Source organism: Megachile rotundata, chromosome 8 (assembly GCF_050947335.1).
Source record: "Megachile rotundata isolate GNS110a chromosome 8, iyMegRotu1, whole genome shotgun sequence".
In the NCBI taxonomy this organism is placed as follows: domain Eukaryota; kingdom Metazoa; phylum Arthropoda; class Insecta; order Hymenoptera; family Megachilidae; genus Megachile; species Megachile rotundata.
In genome coordinates, this window is record NC_134990.1 from 10097269 (window position 1) to 10121158 (window position 23890).

The 23890-nt window shown below is 28.4% G+C and overlaps 1 protein-coding gene and 1 long non-coding RNA gene across 11 annotated transcripts in view; both read right to left on the reverse strand.

The window, feature by feature from the left end:
- Nplp1 (Neuropeptide-like precursor 1) overlaps positions 1–23890 on the reverse strand; it is a 30753-nt gene continuing 6863 nt past the window's right edge. For 2 of the 10 annotated variants that reach the window (XM_076534085.1, XM_076534092.1), the window contains exons 2-5: positions 10263–10693; positions 8269–8999; positions 5259–5421; positions 1–2629 (exon numbers count right to left, since the gene is read on the reverse strand). In XM_076534085.1, the coding sequence (XP_076390200.1) occupies positions 2419–2629; positions 5259–5421; positions 8269–8999; positions 10263–10693 (1536 nt within the window). In that variant the 3' untranslated portion in view covers positions 1–2418. The other 8 variants (XM_076534087.1, XM_076534090.1, XM_076534086.1 and 5 more) reach the window with 8 other exon arrangements.
- Positions 19140–20727, reverse strand: LOC143264939 (uncharacterized). Its single transcript, XR_013038912.1, has 3 exons — positions 20192–20727; positions 19899–20078; positions 19140–19806 (listed from the first exon to the last, which is right to left on the reverse strand). It is a non-coding gene; the product is annotated as an uncharacterized LOC143264939 (long non-coding RNA).

Below are 23890 nucleotides of genomic sequence, written 5' to 3' on the forward strand. Positions count from 1 at the left end.
TTGATGATATGACAAACAAGATCTTTATTTTACCATTTATTATTATCGCTTTTATTGTCATCACGTTTACCCATTATTGTCTAGACAAACACATAAATACATTACCGTAAAATCGAAGACATGGACAATCAGTGACAAATCGATGATATCGATCGATTCAAGACCTCCACCTCGATCTCTTACCGATCGTACTTTTATAATATTAACATACACATGTTACACAATCATCTATCGATTAGTATCATAGACAAAAGAAAGCTGATTCTCGCGTTTAGTTACTATCGAGCTTGCAAGCCCTGAGCACTAAAAGATTTACACCGACTACTGCTATACGTCGAAGATTACGCCACGGCTTCATTTATATATTTTCTTTTTTGAGCTTGTAAATTGTTGCCGTAGAAATCTCAAATTATTGTCTCAAGCAATTACATGATTTTTCTTTGTTATAGAAGTACATTTTTCGTTTTTGTTATTAATGCGCTGATTATTGGCGTAATTAGAGAGACACAAAATTACATAAATACTTACTATAATAACATTTATAATAATAAAATTAATAACAGTTTTTGTTCTAAAAAAATAAATAACAATTTCTGTAACAATATAAACAACAGAAATACTGTTAATAATAAAATAGTCCTTACAATGATAAAAAATATAACAATTTGCATAATGATACAAAAATAATATTTATAATAATTAAATAATTTTTATGAAATAGAAATAAATAGTATTAATATCTTTACTCAAGTGCAATATGCAACTAAATACAAAAAATGCAATAGAGATCATAACATTATTTTTTGTCAAAAGATTAAATACTGCAAATGAAAATTACAGTGAGATTATTGCAATGATAATTTGCAACAATTTATAATTAAACAGTAAATATTCCTATCTTACCGACATATAAGTATGCCAATAATTATAATTTATATTTGCAATGTAATTCGTACATCCAACATTAACACAGTGCACACAAACACCAAAGAATTTTAGTAAAGTCATAAGACACAATTTGTGAAGAGTTGAAAAAGTTCTGTTAAAATAATTAAATTAACTACATTCCAATTTCAAGCGTGCTTTACATTGCCAATATAAGAATAAAATTTCATATTGCAGACATAATCGGTATTATTTTAACATTATTAACGTTATAATTCTTAATATAACATTATTGTCACTGCTCATTGTCTAGTCAAACTCGCAATTAAATATTTGAAACGTAATCCTCAGTTTAAGATAAACAGACATCTCAGATAACAAAAGTTTAGTTTAAGCTAAATAAAAAAAACAATTATCACATCAAAGACTCGAGATCAAGTGAAAATTACTGGAGCAACGTACAATTTTATTTCTTCATTTTTACTTAGCAGTTGTATTTGTATAATTAAAATTAATTTGAAGAATTTATCTATTCACCATCTATTGATATTAAACGTTTAGGTTATAGTGTAACTTATCTCATAACCGACACAGTGGACAATTTGTCATGTACAAAATATGAGATCTTATACAACCCTTGGAAATGAAAACAAATACAAATTCTATACTAATCAACATGTGAAAAAAATATAATATTATACATAGACTATGTGATGTTATTTAAATCTGATAACTCCTAGTAAGTTCTACTCTCTTTCAAATTAAATAGCACTTTCCACCACATCAATTATGAGCGAACAAAATCTCCATTGAAAAACTACCACAAGAAAGTTATTATAGTAATATTTCCTAACATCCATAATTTATTAATGATGCTTTGTAAAAAATTGAACGTCGCTCAGTATTTAATTACGAACAGCCATTTTGTTCATCTCTTAAGTTTACTTCTTTAGAGTTAGAGAACAGTAAGCACTAAATTAAATACCGTACAAAGTCACTATCATATGTATATATGTATATATAAAATAGTACGTATTGTATATCCACAAAGAGCTTAACTAATTCATCTTATAAAAGTCTCTGTCGCTAGTGACAAACAATCTACAACACGAATTCGTACAAATCAACGCTATCACATCAAAAATAATACTTCTATTTCTAAGTACAAGGAATTTCAAGACGAGAGTAATTATAATAACAAGCATAACAGCAAGGGAGAAGCTTGCTCTGTTATTGTCTCATTTCTTTGTCCCCAAAAAATTGTTCAAATATAACCCTATGAACTGATTTCTATGGGAGAAAAATTACATTTCATTTTCTCTATACATAAAAATGTTTCTCTATCCTTTGTAAGTAAATCAAGAAAAATCACTAGCAACTGTTAAATGAAATGATTACCGACTGTAGGTAACTAGTAAGAAAAAGCGTTGGAAACCGATTTTCCTCAAGCAAAATGCGTACGATTGGCTAAATTTGCTTCTCTAAAGATGCACGAGAGATGGTATAGTAATTTCGTGATCAATAAATGAAGTTTTAAATGGTTAACGGCGGGCTAGGGAGTTTCTGGCGACATGCGTTATCGATGGTCGGTGACACAAGAAACTTGAAGCCGTGTCGATAATCTCGGTGCAAGGCTCGAACGTTGCCTTGAGGCTTGGGTGGCCTTGAGTTGGTATTTCGTCTTAGCGACCTTGTCGACGGGTTGGTGGGGTAGTTGGACGAGGACCCATCTGCGGAATTCTCCCTAAAATAAACATCGATTCTATTAGTGTCAGATCACGAGAAATGTCCCTAGACACACTGCAAATTACTAGTTCTATACAGCACACAGATTCTGCGTCTATTTGTAACTATCTCGTTGGCTATTTGGCGAGGTCTAAACATTTACTTGCTAAAACATGAAACAGATACGAAAATGATCGTCATGTGATTAAAAATCCCTATGATGGCTTGATTGATTGCTGCGTAAAAAATATGGAATACACAAGCACATTGGACAATTATGTTAGTCGCTGACAGGAGATACTTTGATGACGATGTTCAATAATGTGATACATTAAATCTAATATTTAACACTTAACTACTTAACGTTAAGGTAAATTGACCAGATATATTATAGTGTTTTTTATTTTTTATTATTCGTTATTTATGCTTTAGTTTTCATTTATAAATATATTGAGTATGTTTTAAGGAAATCTGGCCAGTTTACATTAGAGACAGTCAATGTTTTAAATGGCGCTTATTTTGAACAAGATGGCGCCTCCTTCCATCAAGATGGCGTCTCTTTCTATCAAGATGGCGCTTCTTTCTAACAAAATGGCTTCCTTTATAAAGAAAGTACATATGTAAATAAAATTACATTACATACATTATTTGTTAATAAATTAAATATAAATTTTGTACACATAATAAAACATTGTCTGTCCATATACTAAAAAGACAGTACAGGGCAGTCTATACACTGATTAACTATTAACATCAGAAAATAAAAATATATTAATCTATATAAATAAAAAACATTTTACCATAATAAAAAATAAGTCACTTACATCTGGCTGTCCAAGAAACTAACAAAAACTTAAAACTATTAAAAATAATGTTCTCCAATAGAATTTAAGTACTGTGCACGTCTGATAAGTTGGCACACAAATCAATAAGATATGCAGTGCTTTCAGCTGCCATCTTACTGGACGCACATAGTACATAGAAGATACTTTGGAACTGGTTATTGCTTTTTGTGACAAATCTAATTCAAATAGACAACCCTGTGAAATGAATCAAAGTACAATAATACATATATTTATAATAAACATGAATCTAAGACTATAATCTATTATCTATAATATTCCTCTCGCTAAACTAGCTAACGTACGTTCTAGTTACCTAGACATTTACTATCAACAATGACGGATGTTTGCGAAAGCAGAAGGGGCCTCAGATTAGGAAATTTGTTAAATTATTCAATTTTTAGTTAAAATAGAATTTAAATATAAATTGGCGACTGTTGGTACTTTTTGCGAATTTTCAAATTTATGAGTTAGAAAACTTTCATACTATTAAATTTTCAAATTTCCAGATTTTTATATTTCTGAATTTTCAAATTACCAAAATTTCAAATTCTAAAACCCCAACTTCTCAAATTCGAAATTTCCTATTTTTCAAGAACCCGAACTTACAAATTCTGAAATTTCCCAATCCTCAATTTCCAAATTCAAAATCCGCACGTCTAGTAAGATGGCATACGAACCCATAGGATTTGCATTGCATTCGTATGCCAACTTACCGGACGCGTATAATACGTTGCAGCTAACTACCGTAAACGATCCACGTATAAGTGTAATAAGAACAACAAGAGGTTATATTTTCAAAAACTCATCAATTGCGTTGAAATTTAACAAATATATTCATTTTGCATAAATAAAATATTTGCCACTAGGATTTTTGCCGATTCGAAAATAAACTTGTTACTATTTTATTATAACTTTACTACTACACATGTTTGTTTTCTCATATAATATTTAGTAAGATGTTTCAATTATAAGTTACAAAAAAAAAATTAAAAATAAAAATTTTGCATGAGTGTTAGGTTAACTACAATATTATGTATGACGTCACCACTCAGCACACATATACTTATATACATAAATACATTTATAAGTGTTGTGTTAACATAATCTACAGTGTACAGTCTTTATTATTACCCAAATAATATTTAAGATCCGTTAAAATATTTAAGAATTAATGTGGGATAATAAACATATGTAAAATTGTACTTACAACTTGTTAATTTCTCAAAATCCTAACTACGTTTTTTAGTATAGTATGCACAAGTACAATTTATCAACTAACCTAACCAAAACTGATACATTACCCAACACCATACATTATGCAACACCACCAAATTTCAAATATCATTTCACGGCACGTCAGTAAAATAGTTAAATATAAACGATAAAAGTGCCAAAAAAAATTGTGTTCGAATGTACAAAAATCCTAGCAAACATATTTACACAAAAAAGTATATCTGTTAAATTTCAGCGAAAAGTTTGAAAGTTTTCGAAAATTTCGCCGGAGGAACAAATTGTAGCAAATGAAGGTGAACGGTGGAACATCGACTTGCTTGCTCTACGGCATCCGGAGATCTCCTCTCTCTCTGAATGACGGTATTCCTCGAACAATTACTTTCCATCGTCGACGACGCGTTTCGTCGGTGGTCGATGACGATGAGGCTGCGGCTCGTTTGAAGGCAGCGCATTGCACGACAAAGTGAAGAGAGCGGATGACAGACAATCACGAAGAGAAACAAGGAGAGACAAATATACACACAGAGAGAGGAAGAGAGAAATGAGCAGGTGAGAACCTAATGGTCTGACCTGCTAACCAAATACCGAGGCGATCGCGAAAATCGCGCTGCCCTTATAGATGGTAGCCAACCAAGACGTGCCAGGGACGCGATGTGTCTTTTACTTGCTCGAAACGTTTCCGGGTAACCGAACTCGTCTATCGATGGCTGCATCTCCGGTGCAGAACCTGTTTCTGACATTCACATATTGCCCTCGGTTTATCGATCATTGATTACACACTTCGGCTACGGCTGTTACGGATATAACAAAACTACGTGTGCTTTTATTCTCGAGAGCGCGCGAATCTGTGGCGTGGAAACGAGCGCCATCTCAGTATGAAATTACGAAACACTTTGAAAGGTAAACTTTACTTTGGAACACGCAAAATTATTAATTTTTGACCACTTAGTAGTTTTCATTGTTTAGAATACGAAAAAACTAGTTTTAACATTAGACATTCAGAGGTTAAGAATTTATGCGCACGTCAATTGTGCTTTTGGCGCGTTTAGCTACTGCGACGCCATATTGGATTCTGCGCATGCGCCGACGGTCGGTCAAGTGGATAATGTTATTAAAATGGTAAAACTGGTTTTCCGGTCACTAATTGTAAACAGATATTAGTTTTTTTTTTTAAATAGACGACATTATAAAATAATTTTAACACTCATAAACATAATCTAATAAAATTATAGATAAAAATCAATGGCATTATACTCACATATCAAATAAGCTAAAAATATTCAACTTTACATACGCATAACTTTCTGACCGTTAGAGTTCTGGCATTAAAATATTTTTGTATTCTGAACATTAAAAATTAGTAAATGGTATAAAAATGTCAACAATTTTTAACAGTTACCAACACTATTAAATAAATATTATTAAAGACTGTCAACTGACATGTTTACTATAAGAGATCGTGTGTGATAAATAATTTAGTATTTTGTAATATCCTGAGGAAAAAGAAATCGGCAAACGGTATTAGAAAAAGATAAACAGGTAAAACAGATAGCACTGTCGATATTATTGCTTTCTAGTACTTACCTGGGGTTCTCGAACCCCAAATCAGTTAAGTTTAGTGCTTTTCCCTATTTTACCTATAATGTCCAAACCGAAAATTCATGTACCCTCGAGAACAAATACTTAGTATTGTTATATCTTTTGTCAATGAGCTACGGTTGACAGGTTTGCCTATACATATTTTACACGGTGGCTCAATATCGATGTACATTTCTGTGTAGTGTAGGCGTGCTTTAGGTTAAGTTACTTAGGTTCTGTGACTTTTGGTTTGACAAAATGTGGAAGACATTTTTAGGTTAAGGTCGGTGTTTGCTTGGATTATTCTTGAGATTTCCCTGGTTGCCTACAAAAACGTAACTGACGAAAAGGAAATATGTTTAGGACAACTTAGCAGCAGGAGTCTTAAATTCAAAGGAAATATGTGTTTTGAAAATTATCTAATAACCTGGACTTTTTTATTTTTATATTATAAAATTGTCAACTTGATATATCTGTGTACTCAAATTGTTAAATTTCTAAATCTACATATTTTCAAACTTCCAATTTCTTAGACACCAAAATTCCCTAAAATCTAAAAATTCTAACATCTCAAAATTTCTAAATCACTACAATTAACTTAAAAATTTGCAAGTTGATAATTTGAAAATTTAAAATATCTAAAATTTATCAGGCAAAAAGAGTGATGAAAAATTCCCTTTTCCTATATCGCCGATAGTGCTATTATCTGCACAGTGTCAAAACTAGAATTTTTACATGGCAAATAGAAATTATTTATTAGGTACAAACTTTTTTCTTTCAGGTTTTAGTGACCTAGGTTATCGCGATAACTCTGCCATGAGGTTTTCCGGACATAAAAGTGTCCTTGCAAAGTTATATTCCGACGATTCACCAGCAATGTTCCGCAAAGCTAGCTTCGTCAGCAGTTTCGATATATCAGTGTGTTTTCAGTCCGCTTATGAAGTTAACTGAAACGTTACTGAAACGTCGGAGTATCACTTCGCTAGGATACAGTTTATATTTGGAAATTTCAGGAAGGAGGATATCTATCACTTTACCAGTTCATAAACTCGTTTTTGAAACGTGTAATTGAAACATATTTCGAAATATATATTTGCTATGACACTTCCACCTCTATTTATCAAACTATTAATTTATCTAGATACAAATTGATGTAATTAAAAATTTATCTAATGTAAAACTTAAAAATATTTGCTAATCATTTGCTTGTAATTATAAATAACATAAATATCAATATACTATAGAAATAAATACAGTAATAAGACTATTTAATTTTAAACAAATTAAATTTAAATAAATTAATAGGAGAAATAAATTGTTACTGCACATCTCTGTAATTTAATATTTATTATATAAATAAATAAGCGCAGCCATCTTGCAATCATGTGATCAACTGACACGTCAAGATTTAAATATGGCGGCCCAGAAGTAGAACACTCGACTCATATTTTTCTATATTCCATCAGATTGTGAACTAGCAAAAAATGTCTCGATATCTTTTATAGTTTTTAAAATGTACATCTATTTTGAGATACCTTGTAAAATATTTTTAAATAGTACTGGATTATTTTTGTCAAATATGAGAGGATAAGGACTGGTTATAACAGGGAAAGGAATTTCATGAGACGCATAAATACGATATTAATTAAATTGAATTATTGTATAATATCACGTAATGCTGAAAAGAATTAAATATTTACGCTTGAAATCTTCCTAACATTTCTTATTTTTATACTAAATTCCTATATTAAATTTCGGTATCAAATTATTTATATTAAATTTCTATATCAAATTATCTGTAAAAAATAACAATATTATTATAAGTTTCTAAAACTGTAGTTACTTTGATATTTTTATAAGTCCAACCAAAAAATTTATCTATCCAAAAATATTTATTCTCCAACTTCCCATTTCTTATAAAATCAACACAATAACCTCAAAGCAAAAATACTCTTACAATTCCGAAAATAATAATAAATGTTAACAAAAATATTTTACTCACCCAAGAACCTCTTCTCGGCGATCGGATATTGTCCATTGAGTGCCTCCATCATTTCCTCATAATCGAATACATTGGTGTTCTGCATTACCGGCAGTGGATACTCATCCGAGAAGCCGATCTGCCTCTTGGGTCTCCTGTCGCTGAAGCCGTCATTCGTTTCAAACTCGTTCCAGTTCTCCACGTCGTCGTAATCGTCCTGATTCTCCAAACTAGCCAGTTCTTGAAGATCCATCAGATAGTTTCTCGCGTTCAGCTCGTCCGATAACGATCTGCCATGACGAGAGAGGGCTCTCAGGATCACACTTCCGGGCACGGAAATTCCTCTCTTCAGTGACACGGGCCATGCCGAGTTTTTCGCCAACGAAGCCACGCTCCTCTGCTCTCTCATGGGGAAGTCGCCGATTCTCGCCAAGGAACCAACGTATCGTTTCCCGTAAGGTAAACCATAATCTCTGGCCACGGAGGCGATGTTTCTTTTCCCGCTCTGGGGCAACGTGAAAGTCCTGGCTAACGATGCAACGTTTCTTTTGCCCTCCATGGGCAACATGCGGTCTCTGTTGTTCTTTGTTTGCGTCTCGTAGTCCCGAACGAGGGAAGCAATGTTTCGTCTGCCCGGCGGTAACGCAAAGTCTCGCGCAAGAGTGCCCACGTTTCGTTTATCCATCGACTCCTGAGGGGAACCCTGGTTGGAGAGTAGGTAGCTCTCGGAAACTTCGGATCCTGGTTGCTGACTGTAGGGATTTATGGTCAGGCATTAGTTGCTGCTTGATTTAGTTTACGGAAGTTCGGTAAGTTTGGCTTGCCTTGAGTGGACGTATCGAACTCGTTTACAAAAGACATGTTGGTGAACGACACTAAGTAGGCTAAGTAGTATTTGCAGTAAGTCTTACAACTTCAATTATATAACTTCAAGATGCTTTTATAAAAATGCACATAACTAACTAGAATTACCAGAAAGATTTAGAAATATAGAATTTTAGATTTGACAGATTTTTTAATTTTCATATTGTGTACATTAAGTGTTTATGTCTTTAATAACTTTAAGTTTTATGTTTTTAATAACTTGAATAAGTTTGATGTAACATAACCTAATTTAAATTAATGTTAACTAAGTTAATGTAACCTAATTACAATCATTAACAATTACAAATAAAATAACAAGTAAATAATACATTACGTAAGAGGTTTTTTGGTTAAATACCATAGACTTCAGAAAATTAATTAAGTTCTTCTAATGAGATTAAAATTCTATTTCATAAAAAGTAAATTATAGTCAGATAATCATAAGCGTTAATAATTTATAAAGTCTGAAAATGACAATGTAGCGTGTAAGATTTTATTTGGAAACCAGACCAAAATCTATTTTATAGAAAAAATGTAGTCAATTATATTCTCAAATATTACCAATTCTTTTTTTATAAAATCCACAAGTAGTAATATAGAATACAAGATTTTATATGAAAGGAGGATAAACATTTATTTTATTGATAGCAAAATGGGACAGTACGACTCTCATGAAGATTGTCAATTCTTTTTTATAAAATTTGTAAGTAATAATGTATGATAGAATTTATTTGAAAATAAGACCAAACTCTCACAGAAAACAAAATGGAATCAGTTGGAATTCCTTTAAAACAGTCTTCATGTAACAATACAATATGCAAAATAATTTTATAAATAACATATTGAATAAATAAAACTTGATTTTACTACTAACATCTTGAATCAATAAAACTTAATTTTACAAATAATATCTTGTATAAATAAAACTTGATTTTGCAACTACCATCTTGCATAAATAAAACTTGCCTTTTTAAATAATATCTTGTATAATTAAAACTTGTCTTTTTAAATAACATCTTGTATAAATAAAACTTGATTTTGCAAATAAAGTCTTAAACCAAAACATTATCAGAACAAAATGTGCGGTCCAAAAATGAATTCCATCAGTTTCCAAGATTCTCAAATACAAGATGGATGAAATACACCTGTACCTAGAAATGATTGCCCTTTTTTCCTGATCCTCTTCATTTTCACCCACGCGATCCTGAATGCTGATAGGAAGGTCGTCATTTTTGGCAAGAGTGGCAATGCTTCGTTTCTGGGATTCGGACATCAATTCCATTTCCGGATTATCGTCGTACAGTCGGCCAAGTAAATCCGAGAACCTGTGGGATCTTCCGTTCATGGGATAACCGGGATCTGCGTTTGGTTCCTTCAGAAGTTGCGAATAAATACGAGAAGGCACACAAATCTCTGCGTCGTCGGATTCTTCGGCCAAGGCTCTCAAACGTGCGATGTCGCGATTTCTGTTGTCGACTCTTGAGTAGGCGGCCAAGTTTGGGTTCACTTCCGGTAGACGTACTAGCGACAGGAAGGCCGTTCTGGGCATACACTGAACGTTGTCTTCATTCTGGCACGTCACCTGCAACAAAAAATGTGGTTTTTAATTTTTAGAAGATTTGTAGCGGTAAAAATAATTATACTCTTAATGGATATATAATAATAAGTGAATAATAATTATATGAAAAATTGGTTAATAGTGGTGCAATTAAAAAAATGTGAATTTTAGAGAAGAGGATTTTCAATATAGTAAGTAAAGGTTTTATTAATTATAATGTATTATTATTAGTTTATGAAGTGTGTAAGTTATTAACTTATTAACTAATTAGTGAGTTAATGATATATTTATTAAATAATTATTAATTTATAAGTTAATGATACAATATTCATATAAATTGTAAATGTACAAATATGTTAATTATAAATAATATTAAATAATAACAATAAAAATATAATGTAGTCTTTCTAATAAGAGGAAACTTGAAACTTTTTGTATTATGCCACCATTAATGGCAAATAACGACATAATTAATTATTGTCGATTCTATTAATTAATTTTACATTAAATTTAAGTTTATTTATTTACTTTTTGTTTATTCCGTTTATTCTCAAATATTTGTACATTGAATAAACAAATAATTATTGTTATTACTTGTGCTATCATTACTTGTAAGTGGATAAATTATATGATATGATAATATCAACAATAATTTAGTTTATTTATCAACAATATTCATTTGAAAAATAAAAGCTGTTAAAAATAAATATACTATTTATTTGTTTCATTAAAAATTGTAATGCTTGATGTAAATAGGGGAAAATACATAACCGTGAAATTTTTCCATAAAAATTTAAATTTTTCTTGAGATAATATTTGAAGATAAAAACATTCTGTGACGGAGAGTATGCAATAGAATGTGCAACGCTTCACTGAAATCTTATTTTTCGCTTGATGTCACACAGGTAATTTATCTTATAATGTCGGATGATGTTTTGATGCAAGAACACTGTTCCGTATGCATGAAATTTTCAAAATGCATGAAAACGGAATCCGGTAACCGCAATGTAGTTTTAAAACCATTTATTATTTTCTTACTATAAACGTTGATATAAAATATTTATTTCAAATACTTGTGATAAATTATATTGTTCAATTAAACATATTATTTTAATGACTAAATTAAAAATTTAATATTGTATTTATGAAATATGTAATATATTATAAATGTATGTAATGTACAGAATATAATGAGTTAAACATGTATGCAATATGCATATAAAATATATTAAATATGTATGCAATATAGGTTATTATTATTATACACATTATACACTAATATTACATACATTATATAATAATTATGTAACAATAACAAAAACAATAATATTACACACATTATAATATTATTATTATAGAATAATTTATTATAAATATTTCAGTAAATTAATTTTTTATTTTACAAATATACATACAATGATGGTATTATAGTGTATAATACATTAATTTATTTTTTTAAAAATCTATTAAATTTTTGTAAGTAACAATTCAAATTCTAATTTGACCAAAAAATATGTAAACAGGGAACACAAATGATTCACTGATTATGAAGTATGTACATACTAAATTATATCAGTTTAATTTAATAATGTAACAAAGAATTAAAATGAAATTTTAACAATTTAAAAAATAACTAAAATGCAATAATAACAATCTAAAAAAAAATTAATGTGCAATTTAAAAAATTTAAAAAACAACTAAAATACAATGTCAACAATCTAAAAAAGTATAAAGACGCAATTTTAACAAACTAAAAATGAATTAAAATAATACAAACCACGTTTTGCTAAAAAAAACGTGAAATGTAAGAGACAAGCATTTTCGCAACACATTGTCGTGTGTAATAATTAATGAAAGAATCGTATTACGTATGCAGAGTACGTAAACACACATGCGAGAAAAGTGTCACGTGCTGACATTTAATTTTTTAAAAGAAATGTTTGAGAGAAATTATCCAGTTCGAATTCACGGTCGAAACAACGAAATTAATCGGTGCATCATGCGAAAAATGGCGGACAGCTGAATGTAATTAAATGTTCGTCGTGTCATCGAAAATTAATTTCGTATATTCATGTTAGTGAAAATGTCGTTCGAAGCCATAACCATCGATTTCGTACAAATGACATCAACGCACGCGTGTCGCTTGTTATTTGTCAGATAGTTATAATTTATAATAGATTATTACAAACTGTTATTAAACGTTGTTGTATATTGTAGTAGATTATGGTTATAAATTATTAGAAGTCACACATTGTTGTTATAAGTTGTTATAAATTGTAATATATTATAATTGTAAATTATTAGAAGTTATTGTAAATTATGGTTAGAAATTATTATAAATTATTGTAAGTAAATAAATTGTAAATTGTCACAAATTGCTATTGTAATTATATAAAATTATTAACTACACAAAATCGTTATGTATACATATATATAATTATAAGCTATAAGCTATCAAAATAATTATTTAACTATAAGCTATCAAAAAGTGTTGTATAAAAATTATTACCTAAAAATTTTCCATTAAAAACGATTGAAAAATTGTTACAAATTTAAATAAACAGCAGTTATAAATTATATCTATTACTATTACATTTATAAAAAATTATTATTAACTAATTAAACTTGTTACAAATTGTTAAAAAATACTATTATGTGTATAAAATTATTACAAGTTATTAACAAAATGTTGTAAATCAATAAATGAAATAAATGTGAAACAGAATTATCGTTCCTAAATCTGTCATTCTCAATACACAGCAGTTTAGTTCTCGATTAATTTTAATCGACTCAATTACATAATCGAATAGAATTTAGTATAATGGATAGGAACATATGTTTCTGATACATTTATACGCTTCGCTGCACGAATCTGTGTCTGTTACTCTCCTAGTAACGAAGAATCGTTTAATTAATATTCACGTTTCCTGGGAACCTATTAAGTCAGTCTAATACGGAAGGAAACGTTCTCTACTACATATATGCATATGTATTTTGTAGTACCAGTTAGTTGCAACAGTTTAATATCAATCTTAAAATAAATAATTTTTTTAAATAAAATTATTTATATATATTCTTACAATAAAATAAACAGCAAGATATCAAATAATAAATTAGTGTGAAAATAATTTTATAATAGCATTATATTATTTTACAATGTTATAATAATATGAAATAATAAATTAATATAAAAAAGTAATTTCTCATTTTTTAATTTTTTGTGGAATTATATTTTATATTAGCAATACCTTATTTTGACTACCATCACTAATTGTTTATTAACTAATATTATTATATTATAACTTAAAAAGAACGTAAAACAAACGTAAAGTAAACGTAACATAAACCTAAAGTATCATAAGTTAATCTATATATCGCATCTCAATTAAATAAAATTACGTCCCGTAAACGCTCTATTAATTCATAATCAGAGAATCAAACACAGAAACAAAGTTTGTCAGCTATAACATTAAAATTTAAAACAGTGAAAATGGCGGAAACTCCTTGAAATGGCGCTGCGACAGGAACACGTGTTACGTATGCTTCACAAAATCCAAATAGAATTAAACTTTGTTGCACAATTGTCACTCATGCAACCAAACTGCGAACACGTGCGCATCACATTGTGTACCGTAACCAAAATAGAATATACCGCCCTACGAGTTTCGCTAATTTTCGACGTCATTCAAATAGATTTTACTTAATTAGGTGCCGGAATATGTATCTTACAATTAGCACCTAGTAGTATGCTCATCTGCAAATGGAAGTAGGTATTACACTTTTTTAATTCTTCAAAGTATTATACACATTATAAAACTATACAATGTAATAATACAGAACATAAAATTATTATGAGGTTCTCCTATTTTACTGAATTTTATGTTTAATGAAATTTTTTAAAATATTTTTTGTCTTTTGTATTAAAATTTGTATTAAAACTCTTTTGATATGTTAAAGAATATTCTTGTAAATTTGTAAATTGTAAAATTGTAAATTTACAATATCAATTTTTTTAATAAATTGTTTCAGTAAAAACTTTGCCTAAACTCTAATTCTAATAAAATAAATAAATTTAATAATCAAGGAAATTATTAAAAGCATTTTGTAATTAAATCTTTTATAATTTAAATAAACTTTTATTAATTCATCTTGTCTTCACAAAATTTTGCAAATATACTACATAATTTTCTTTAAACAAATAGTAAAAAATTCTTTAAACATCAATACAAACTTCTTCAGATCTCAAACATTCAACCTGCAAAATTTCTTAATTTTTCAAATTGAGAACTAACACAGCTACCTATCAAATCGCACACATATGTAAATTTTTCGTGATCGCAATTCCGTTTATAATTCGAAGTCAGCTATACTCTGTATCGAAGAAAATTGATTTTGAATTGTTGCCAATTCTATATTCAGCTCGCGATAATTACATCAAACACCGCCTACCGCCATCAAAAGCCTATGAAGGATCAACATTTGAAAAGGATTGTTTACAGAGCGCGATCGGTCATCAATATGCTGACGATTCTCTGTGCTGTATTTATGACATTTGATTGCTTATAGACAGACTGCCAATGTTCATTTAATTAGAAGAACATATAGGAACAGAATCTTTATTTTATTCGCCTTTTTTTTCGGTGAAAACGTTAATGCCTCTTCAAATTAAAATTGCGACAGTTTAATGAATCTTTGAATTAAAAAATTAAGCACATTCTCGAAATTCCAAATCTCAAATTATGTACATGAATATTTTAACACTTTAACATTTCGTATTTAATAATTTTCATATTTACACTTAATTTAAATAAACAAACGTATACATAAATTAACATTCACTTTAATTCGCTTCTATGAAAATTAACAGATGCTGAGAAAACTTTAGCAAATTGTGTAATTTATAATAAACCTGACCCAATCACTCATTTGTCGACTTTGGTAGTTTTATAACTTGGATTATATTAAATGAATAAATTGCAATATATTTCATGATTTTACATCTGCAATTGGATGTACGAATTTTACAAACTTGGAACAGTTGTTGAGAACGTTAATTGCGTACAGTGAAACTGAACAGCGGTACAATGTTGCTCGATATTGCAGGAACTTCATTACACGTCAGCTCACGACACAACATGAAAATTTATTACGTCAAAACAGCGAGGGATGACACTAAAGAGGCCACTTGAAATTTAACACTAGAACTACACCGGACAAAATCAATTTCACAATTTCATTTTAAAATTACTTCTTGTTGCATTGTTTCGATGCGATAACTTTTGCAAGGGACAACTAAAAGTGTAATATAATGAAATTTCGTTTCGTTTATTTGAAATCAAAATAATTTTGTGTTATGACTATGTATGGTAATACGTCATTTTCACTGTGCTTCTCAAAGTAGAAAAGTATACTGTAATCTGTTTACCGAACCTCGAAATCGTTTATTAGATATTTAGATAGATTTGTCGATGTTTTCTTGGGAAACTTGATCGCACTAAACATCTTCTGTGATAGAAACAGTTTAACAGTAAAGAATAACACTTTTTGTATTTATAACCGAAGATATATTACTTCACTGTTAACACAGCGTAATCACAGCGCGCACATTATTTCTACTGTTTTGGCGGGAAAAAACAACTGTCACGCACCGGGCCCGATCAGTTGTACCAACTTAGAAAAAGTTTTAAAACAATGTCGCCAACAGAAGAAACTAATTTCTTTTTTATTACCAACGTAACAATCTGGCGTTATATAAACATGGCCGTAATACAACGTTGGAACAGGATCTAATTCTTTTTTATATAATAATATTTTACAAATCCTAAAAATGAAAATCTTTTAATTGTAAAAGTGAAGAGTATATAAATAGAATATTCTGATATCAAGGACGGTGAATTTTATGAGCACGAAGAAAGTGAATTACAAGTAAATGAAATTGAACTTTACAGTGATAATGGAAGTGTAGGTAGAGAAAATGGAAGAAGACGCGCTGTGCTTCTAAATTCCGAATATGAAAACGGAAGTATACAAGATGATTAAAATGAAATTACTGTAGAACTAGGCGAGAAAGAATTGTTAATTATATTACTATAGTAATTATACTTGGCATTGTATAGCAGTTATAAATATATTTTATCATGTATGTAGTGAACTAGAAAATTACAAAATTAAAGAACTAGAAAGACAGAAAACAGCATAACTAAGAACCTATTATTACAAAACTACAAAACTAGAAAACAACAGAACCAGAAACCTGAAAAACTCTCTTAAAATGCTCTCATCAATTTCCCATAACAGTTTCCGGACATTTTCCTAAAATTAACTGTTGAAACGAGCCGGCAAATTTTGTGGCACGTGTAATGATTATTACACGCCGGCTTAATGAAATAATTTGTTTTCTCTGGTAACGTGAACCGAATGTCACCTTAGGAATGCAATTTAATCTACGTGGGTTAGGCTAACCTTGCTATACTGTACTTTACTGAAGAAAAGCGATATGAACAGATAGGATCAGATTTAATGAGACAAGCTTTTGATTATCGGTGACACGATTATACTATCTAACCTAATCTTATGTATTAGTAACATATTTCGTTATAATTTACAGAATGATTTCGGTGGATCACTAATTTACCGAATAAACGTTAAATTAAACGCACGATTAGGTACATGCCTATTTATACTCTGCTCGAAATTCAAGGTATTTAACCACTCGCGTTGGAATTTAATCGATAACTACGTTCACCGCGAGTTTATTTAATTTTTCAATTATTAACTGGGAAAAATTAGCGGTAGCGTAATCAAATAATAGGTTTAATGTTTTTGTAATTATGGAAGAAAAATATGTATTTTATTGTTTGAGGTTAGATGTTTGCGTTGTTAAGAATATTTTATTTTGCATTAATTATTTTAAAATTTAAATACTTAAATATTTTAAATATTATTTTTAAAATATAAATCAAATAATATTTAAAAATTTTTAATTTTAATATTTAAAATATATATAAGCATATTTATAAATTCTTAAAATATGTAACAATGATTTTTGATAACAATAAATCAAATATTTAAATTAGTTGAACTCCTTGTTTGTTGAATAACTGTTTAAAGTATTTCAAAGTATAAAATAAATATTATGTGACTGACAAAAGATATTTATTTTAAAATATAGTTCATAAAATTCATTACTATATGATTATTATGAAAAATAATTAATAAAATTATTACATGTGAACATATTCCAAATAAATAAATTTACTGGACGTTTAAATTAAAAGTACATACACAAATAAAGCTTGTAGACAAGTAAATTATCTGATTGGTTAAATAGAGTGGTTCAATTAAGAGTAAAATAATTTTAAATTTCAACGACACCTGGTAATGGCTACAAGAAATACGTAAAATCGTTATTAAAGTAAAAAGGTCAAACCACGAGTGGGTGGTATGCAATTCACTTTAGACCCAGAATACCTATAACGTGTGGTGACGATTATTGGTTAATAGAATTTTTTATATTAAACTGCCACTTTGTTTCAATATACAATGTACCTACTTTTATTCTCTGTATTTTCTATCACAAGATCATAAAGTTTTCATTAATTCTTTATTACACTTAATTGCAAATATTCTGCATAAAATAATTTATTATACATTTTTTCTTTGACACAATTAATTTAATAATGAACAAAATTATTGAACACATTTTTTTATGTGTTCTCTGTAATATAATTTTAATTATAGAATATTGCAAATTTGAAATATAATATTTTTCTGTGAATAAATTTTCTTAACAAAAAATATTTATTTTTTCTTTATTGTTAATTGTAAAAGTATAAAAATATATTAATTTATTATTATCTCATTGTTATTGTAAACATTGTAAATATTGTAAAAATATATTTGTTATTGTAAACATTTTAAATATTGTAAAAATATATTTGTTATTGTGAACATTGTAAATATTGTAAAAATATATTTGTTTACTGTTATAATACTTGTAAAGCAAATATAGCAACAATATAGCACAGTTTACTATAATACACTTTTCTTTTATAGCAGTGAATTTAAATTACCAGCAAGTTCCAATATTCGTTCACTTGTATCAAAATTAAAAATCTGCAATATTATTTACTCAACATAATAGTGAATCGGAACACCCTACAATGATTAAACATTGCAGTATTCAAACATTAACCTGAATGTTCGTGTAATTTGCATAAACCAACATGTGCAATCGTATTTGTTCAAACAGGTCTTTGTAACCTAACCTAACCGAGATTTCAAGATTTCGAAGGCTAAAAAGTTTCGCTTGAATAAAATCAGTTCTATTTGTCAGGTAATTTGCATGAAGTTGGCGCAAATAACGAACTGCGCTGTACGCAGATGTTCAATGCCTGTGCATTGGGTAGAATCTACTTATTCCACAATATTTTCTCCTTTATTTCCAACGCACAATTGATAGAATCTAAGAAAAAAGACAGTTACAGACAAGATTAAAGTTTTTATTATTGTAATGATGTTGGTAATAGTTTCTGGAAGGTTAACCCCTTAAAAAATGTTTACGTTGGATGTTTAAATTAACACAAAATATTAGTCTGATTTTTGAATTAAAATAACTTATTTTTGTTTGTATAAAATGTTTTTGTATAACACACTTTTTAAATAATTTGCAACAAAATAATAATTCAACAGTATATGGTTTTTTAACATTTTTTTAATTTTTAGGTTGGTAATATGTCAAACTTCTAACAAAATATTGAATTAATTTGTTCTTTTTTTAACAACGTAAACAATTTAAATAATTTAAAACAATTTTTTCTTTGCATAGAATGTCTTCATACAACAGCCCACATTTTATGATTTTAAGATGGCGCTCAAAATGTATTCTTTTATTATTCCATAAAAGAATTATTTATATATAAATCATTAATTGTTTATGTATCATAAGTGATTTAAATTTTAAAAAATAAATTGTTAAATGTAAACTTGTTAGTGGTTAAGTAAATGTAAATTTGTTAATTGACAATTAGGTTAGAATAAGCTACCATGATTTTCTAAGGAATGGTTGTCTTCAGACTTACGGCATCCAAAGGACATGCCTTGGAATGCGACCTTCGACGAATTGACGTTTGTGTCCCCTTTAAATATACGTGATATTGGGATTGTTAGAATTCTTATTCGATTCTGATGGAACCAAAGAATAGCTACAATAAATGTCAAAAGACGTCACCTTACAAATAGGATGTGGTTAAATAACATCCTATTGCTTTGATGTCAGGATGCGAAATGGACACATCAGGGATTGCGCATATCTTCACTTTTTTTAGTTTTTAAATGGTGAACTTTGAAGATTTGATATTTTAATATTTTTGGACTTTTTAATTTTCAGATTTACACAATTGTGAAACTCCTAAAACATTTTAATTAATAAACATTTATTACGTGAAATATATCTTGGATCATTAATTTAATTTATAATGAACGTCAAATATATTTTGAACCATAAACCGAATTATAACTAACCTCAAATATATCGAATGTCAAAAATTCTATGACAAGTTTTGTTATTACCTTTTCTAGCACAGTAAATTGTTTCGCAAGATTTCTTAATACTTCGATTGGTGTGTTTACAAGATTTAGAAAACACAACAATAATTCCAGGATATTTTAGCATATTTCCGGACAAAGTTTACCGTAAGAAGCCGGAAACCGTTTCGACAAAGCGTAACGACAAGTGACAAAGCGTTTTCCAATTCACCGGAACGAGTTTCAATAGCAACCACTCTAGAAACACAGTTTCTTTTTCCTTGAAAGATATATTTCGTATTCTACCGGTGTTTTATCCCTCTTTTGCACATAACTGTCTGCATGCCAGCTGTTTTTATCGTTATATTGTAGCTTCATGCAAATATTCCTGTGTCACTGACGTCGACTTTGAGGTACGTAAGATTCGTTAAAGATAAATGTTTTTTAACAGAGTCTCGATGTGATTGAAAAGAAGTACGTAAATATAGTGTTCAATTTATATGAAATTCTTTAGAGGAAATAATATCACAGTTGTTGGTTATATTTAATATATCATTTAATAAATAACCTTAATATATTATTTAATACATAACCTATTTAATATATTATTTAATAGATAAAATTAATATATTGACAGAAATCGGTAATTAAATAATGTTTAAAATATGATAAAACTGAGAGCAACTTTCAAATATTTAGTAAAAAAATTTAAAAGTTTTAAAATTAAGAAATTTTTAAATGTAATAATTTGAAAACTTGATAACCTCAAAACCTTATACTTAACTTAACAATTAAAAAACAAGAAAATACAAAAATTAAAAAACTTGAAAATTCAATAATTGGTAATTAAAAAATTTTTAAACTTGAAAATAGAAAAATTAAAAAACTTGAACAGAGAAAAATAGAAAAATTAAAAAACTTTAAAACAGCAAAATAGAAAAATTAAAAATTTGCAAACCTCAAAATTTAAAAACATAATCTTGAAAGCTTGAAATTTGAAAAATTTGAAAACACGAATTTATCACTAAAAATCATACTTTTGACCGTTAATACGTTTGAGATAATAATATTATCTACTATCAAAAATGTTCATCCAAATCTAAAAATTCATTTAGAAATTACGTAAACGCACGTGTTACCAGGAAAAAACGTTCATCAAGCAATTTCGTCGATATTTTGTCGACTGGTTTACGGGGGTGGTGTAAGTGACAAGAATAAATCATGATACATGTGCCCCCGAACGAGTACACACCAAGTGATAACACGTTCGCATGGATATGATTAATATGCCTGGTGAAAAGATACTGACGGACATTCTGTTCACCTTTTCTCCCCCTCTTTGACTAAAAAAAAATAGTAAATATACGTCACAAAATATATATTTATATATATGTTGCGAATTTAATTTTATTTTATAATTTTATTAATTTTATTTTTGTTTTTATCATTTTTAATTTTTTATAATTTTTAAAATTATGTTTATAATTTTTTTATAATTCTATGTAAAGTTAAATTGTATTAAAACGTATATATTCTGTATTTCACAAACTATAAAATATAAAGATTGTATATATATTGTTTATATTTTATAATTTTTACATATATTATAATACAGTTAAAAATGAATCACTGTATAGTATGTTGATGATAAATAAATTATATATTATTTGTTATAAAAATTATCTTCACACTAATATTATATAATAATGTTCTAACAAAATAATTATTAATTGTTTATTGCGACTAACATATCTGTTTTCAACGAAGTTGCTTTTAAAAATGTTACTTAAATAAAGATTAAAAATTATTTCCTGAAAATTGTAAATATTTATTATTATTTGTAACATTAATTTTAATTGACAGATCTCGTTATCTCTTTTCATAAAAACTGAATTTATGCTGAAGCTAAATATATAAAAGTGTCCGAATAACGACGTATAACGAATTTTATGAAAGTCGTATTTCGTTTTGTATAAATAACCGGAGGAAAATTCAGAATCAATGAGATTAAATGCAGCTTTTAAATGCCAGAAATAAAAGATATGACATGGAGATGTATTATACATATAATTAATTGAAGCTTTTGATCGTTTTAAACATTTTATATTCATATTATTTTCGACACTTCTTCGATAATATGTTACAGATTCATTTTATACGTAATTTCGTATAATTATTATTGCGAATAAGCTGATATTTGAAAAGAAGAAATAAAAGCGTAATAAATATGAAATTTTCAGGATTAAACGATAGAGTATTTAAATTCAGATATGCGTCGTTTGAAATAAAATTAATTATAATAAATTATTTGTATTATAACAATTGTTAAATTAATTATTAATATTTTTTTAATATTCAAATCTTAAAAAATTGCAAAATGTTAATATATTTTTAATATACAAACCTTAACAAATATTTAAATTAACTGTTAATACTTTAGTAATAATCAAATTTGAAATTAGTATTAAAACTGTAAATATTAATTGCTGTTAAACCGGTTTAAATCGTTAATAATAATAAATATTAAAACCTGTCAACTCAAAGCTAATAAAAGCTCCATGAACAAATACTCCTATCTTTATTTGCAAACTAAAGTAAATAAAAAGCTTTATAACCCACTGCCCACCAATCTTCATAAAACACAAAATGGCGCCGAAAACGTTTACGGCGTAATTAAAAAATGCAACAACTGTTCCGCGTGCTTTCAAAGAGTACCATAATAAAACGAGCAGTATGCGTCAATCGAATGCGTGGAATTTGTTCCAAACAGAACTTCCGGAATTTCTGCGCGTGAATAACGGTGTTCTGTCAGGTTTGCGTTTAAATAATTCACAGCAGGATCAATTAAACGCGTTAAATACCGTAATGAACAGGAACAAATATAACCTAACACGCTGTCAATTATAATTCGTTTCTGGAACACAATATCATTTAACAAGCCGCTTAAAATTTTTCACTACGTCACGAAATCATATTATTTAAAACTGCAATTAATATATAATATTATTAATTTATAATTGATCATTATTATTCAAAATCATATTTTAGTGTCATTTACAATTTTCTTTGTTACATTATCTTCTTCAAATTATTTCAATCTCAAAATGTACATCCTTCCTTTTCTTTTAGGTTACATACATAATTATTTTAAATTTATGTTGCAAAATTTTTGAAGATATTTTTAAACATTACACACTTCTTATTTATCTTTTAGATTATTGTAGAAGTACTCTTAGAACACACTTCCAAAAATAAACATTAAATATTCGCACACTATTATATTTTAAATATAAAATATATTTTCCTACTCGTTATATTTTTGTAACTCGATTGACTTGATCTAAAGTCGTTTGATTTTTGGAATTAGTTTTCAGCTTTTAGGCAGTTCGTTAGAATGTTCCTTTAATCTGCTTTTGTTCGCTTTTGTGAAGTTTTTAATTCCTTTGCTTAACGAGTTTTCGGAATCATCCAATTTTGATTAAACTGACGAAAAAACTTGTTGCAAAAAACGTCGGGAAAACAGCTTTGTCAATGATAAATAAAAACATACCCTTTATTCGCGACACCTCGGTTTCTTTCATTCTTCCGAATTTTATTTTACTCTTCTAATTTTATTTTAGTCGTTCAATTTTAATTACATTTTATTTCTATATATTTTATGATCATTACTGAAATAAATTACATTCGCGTATGTCA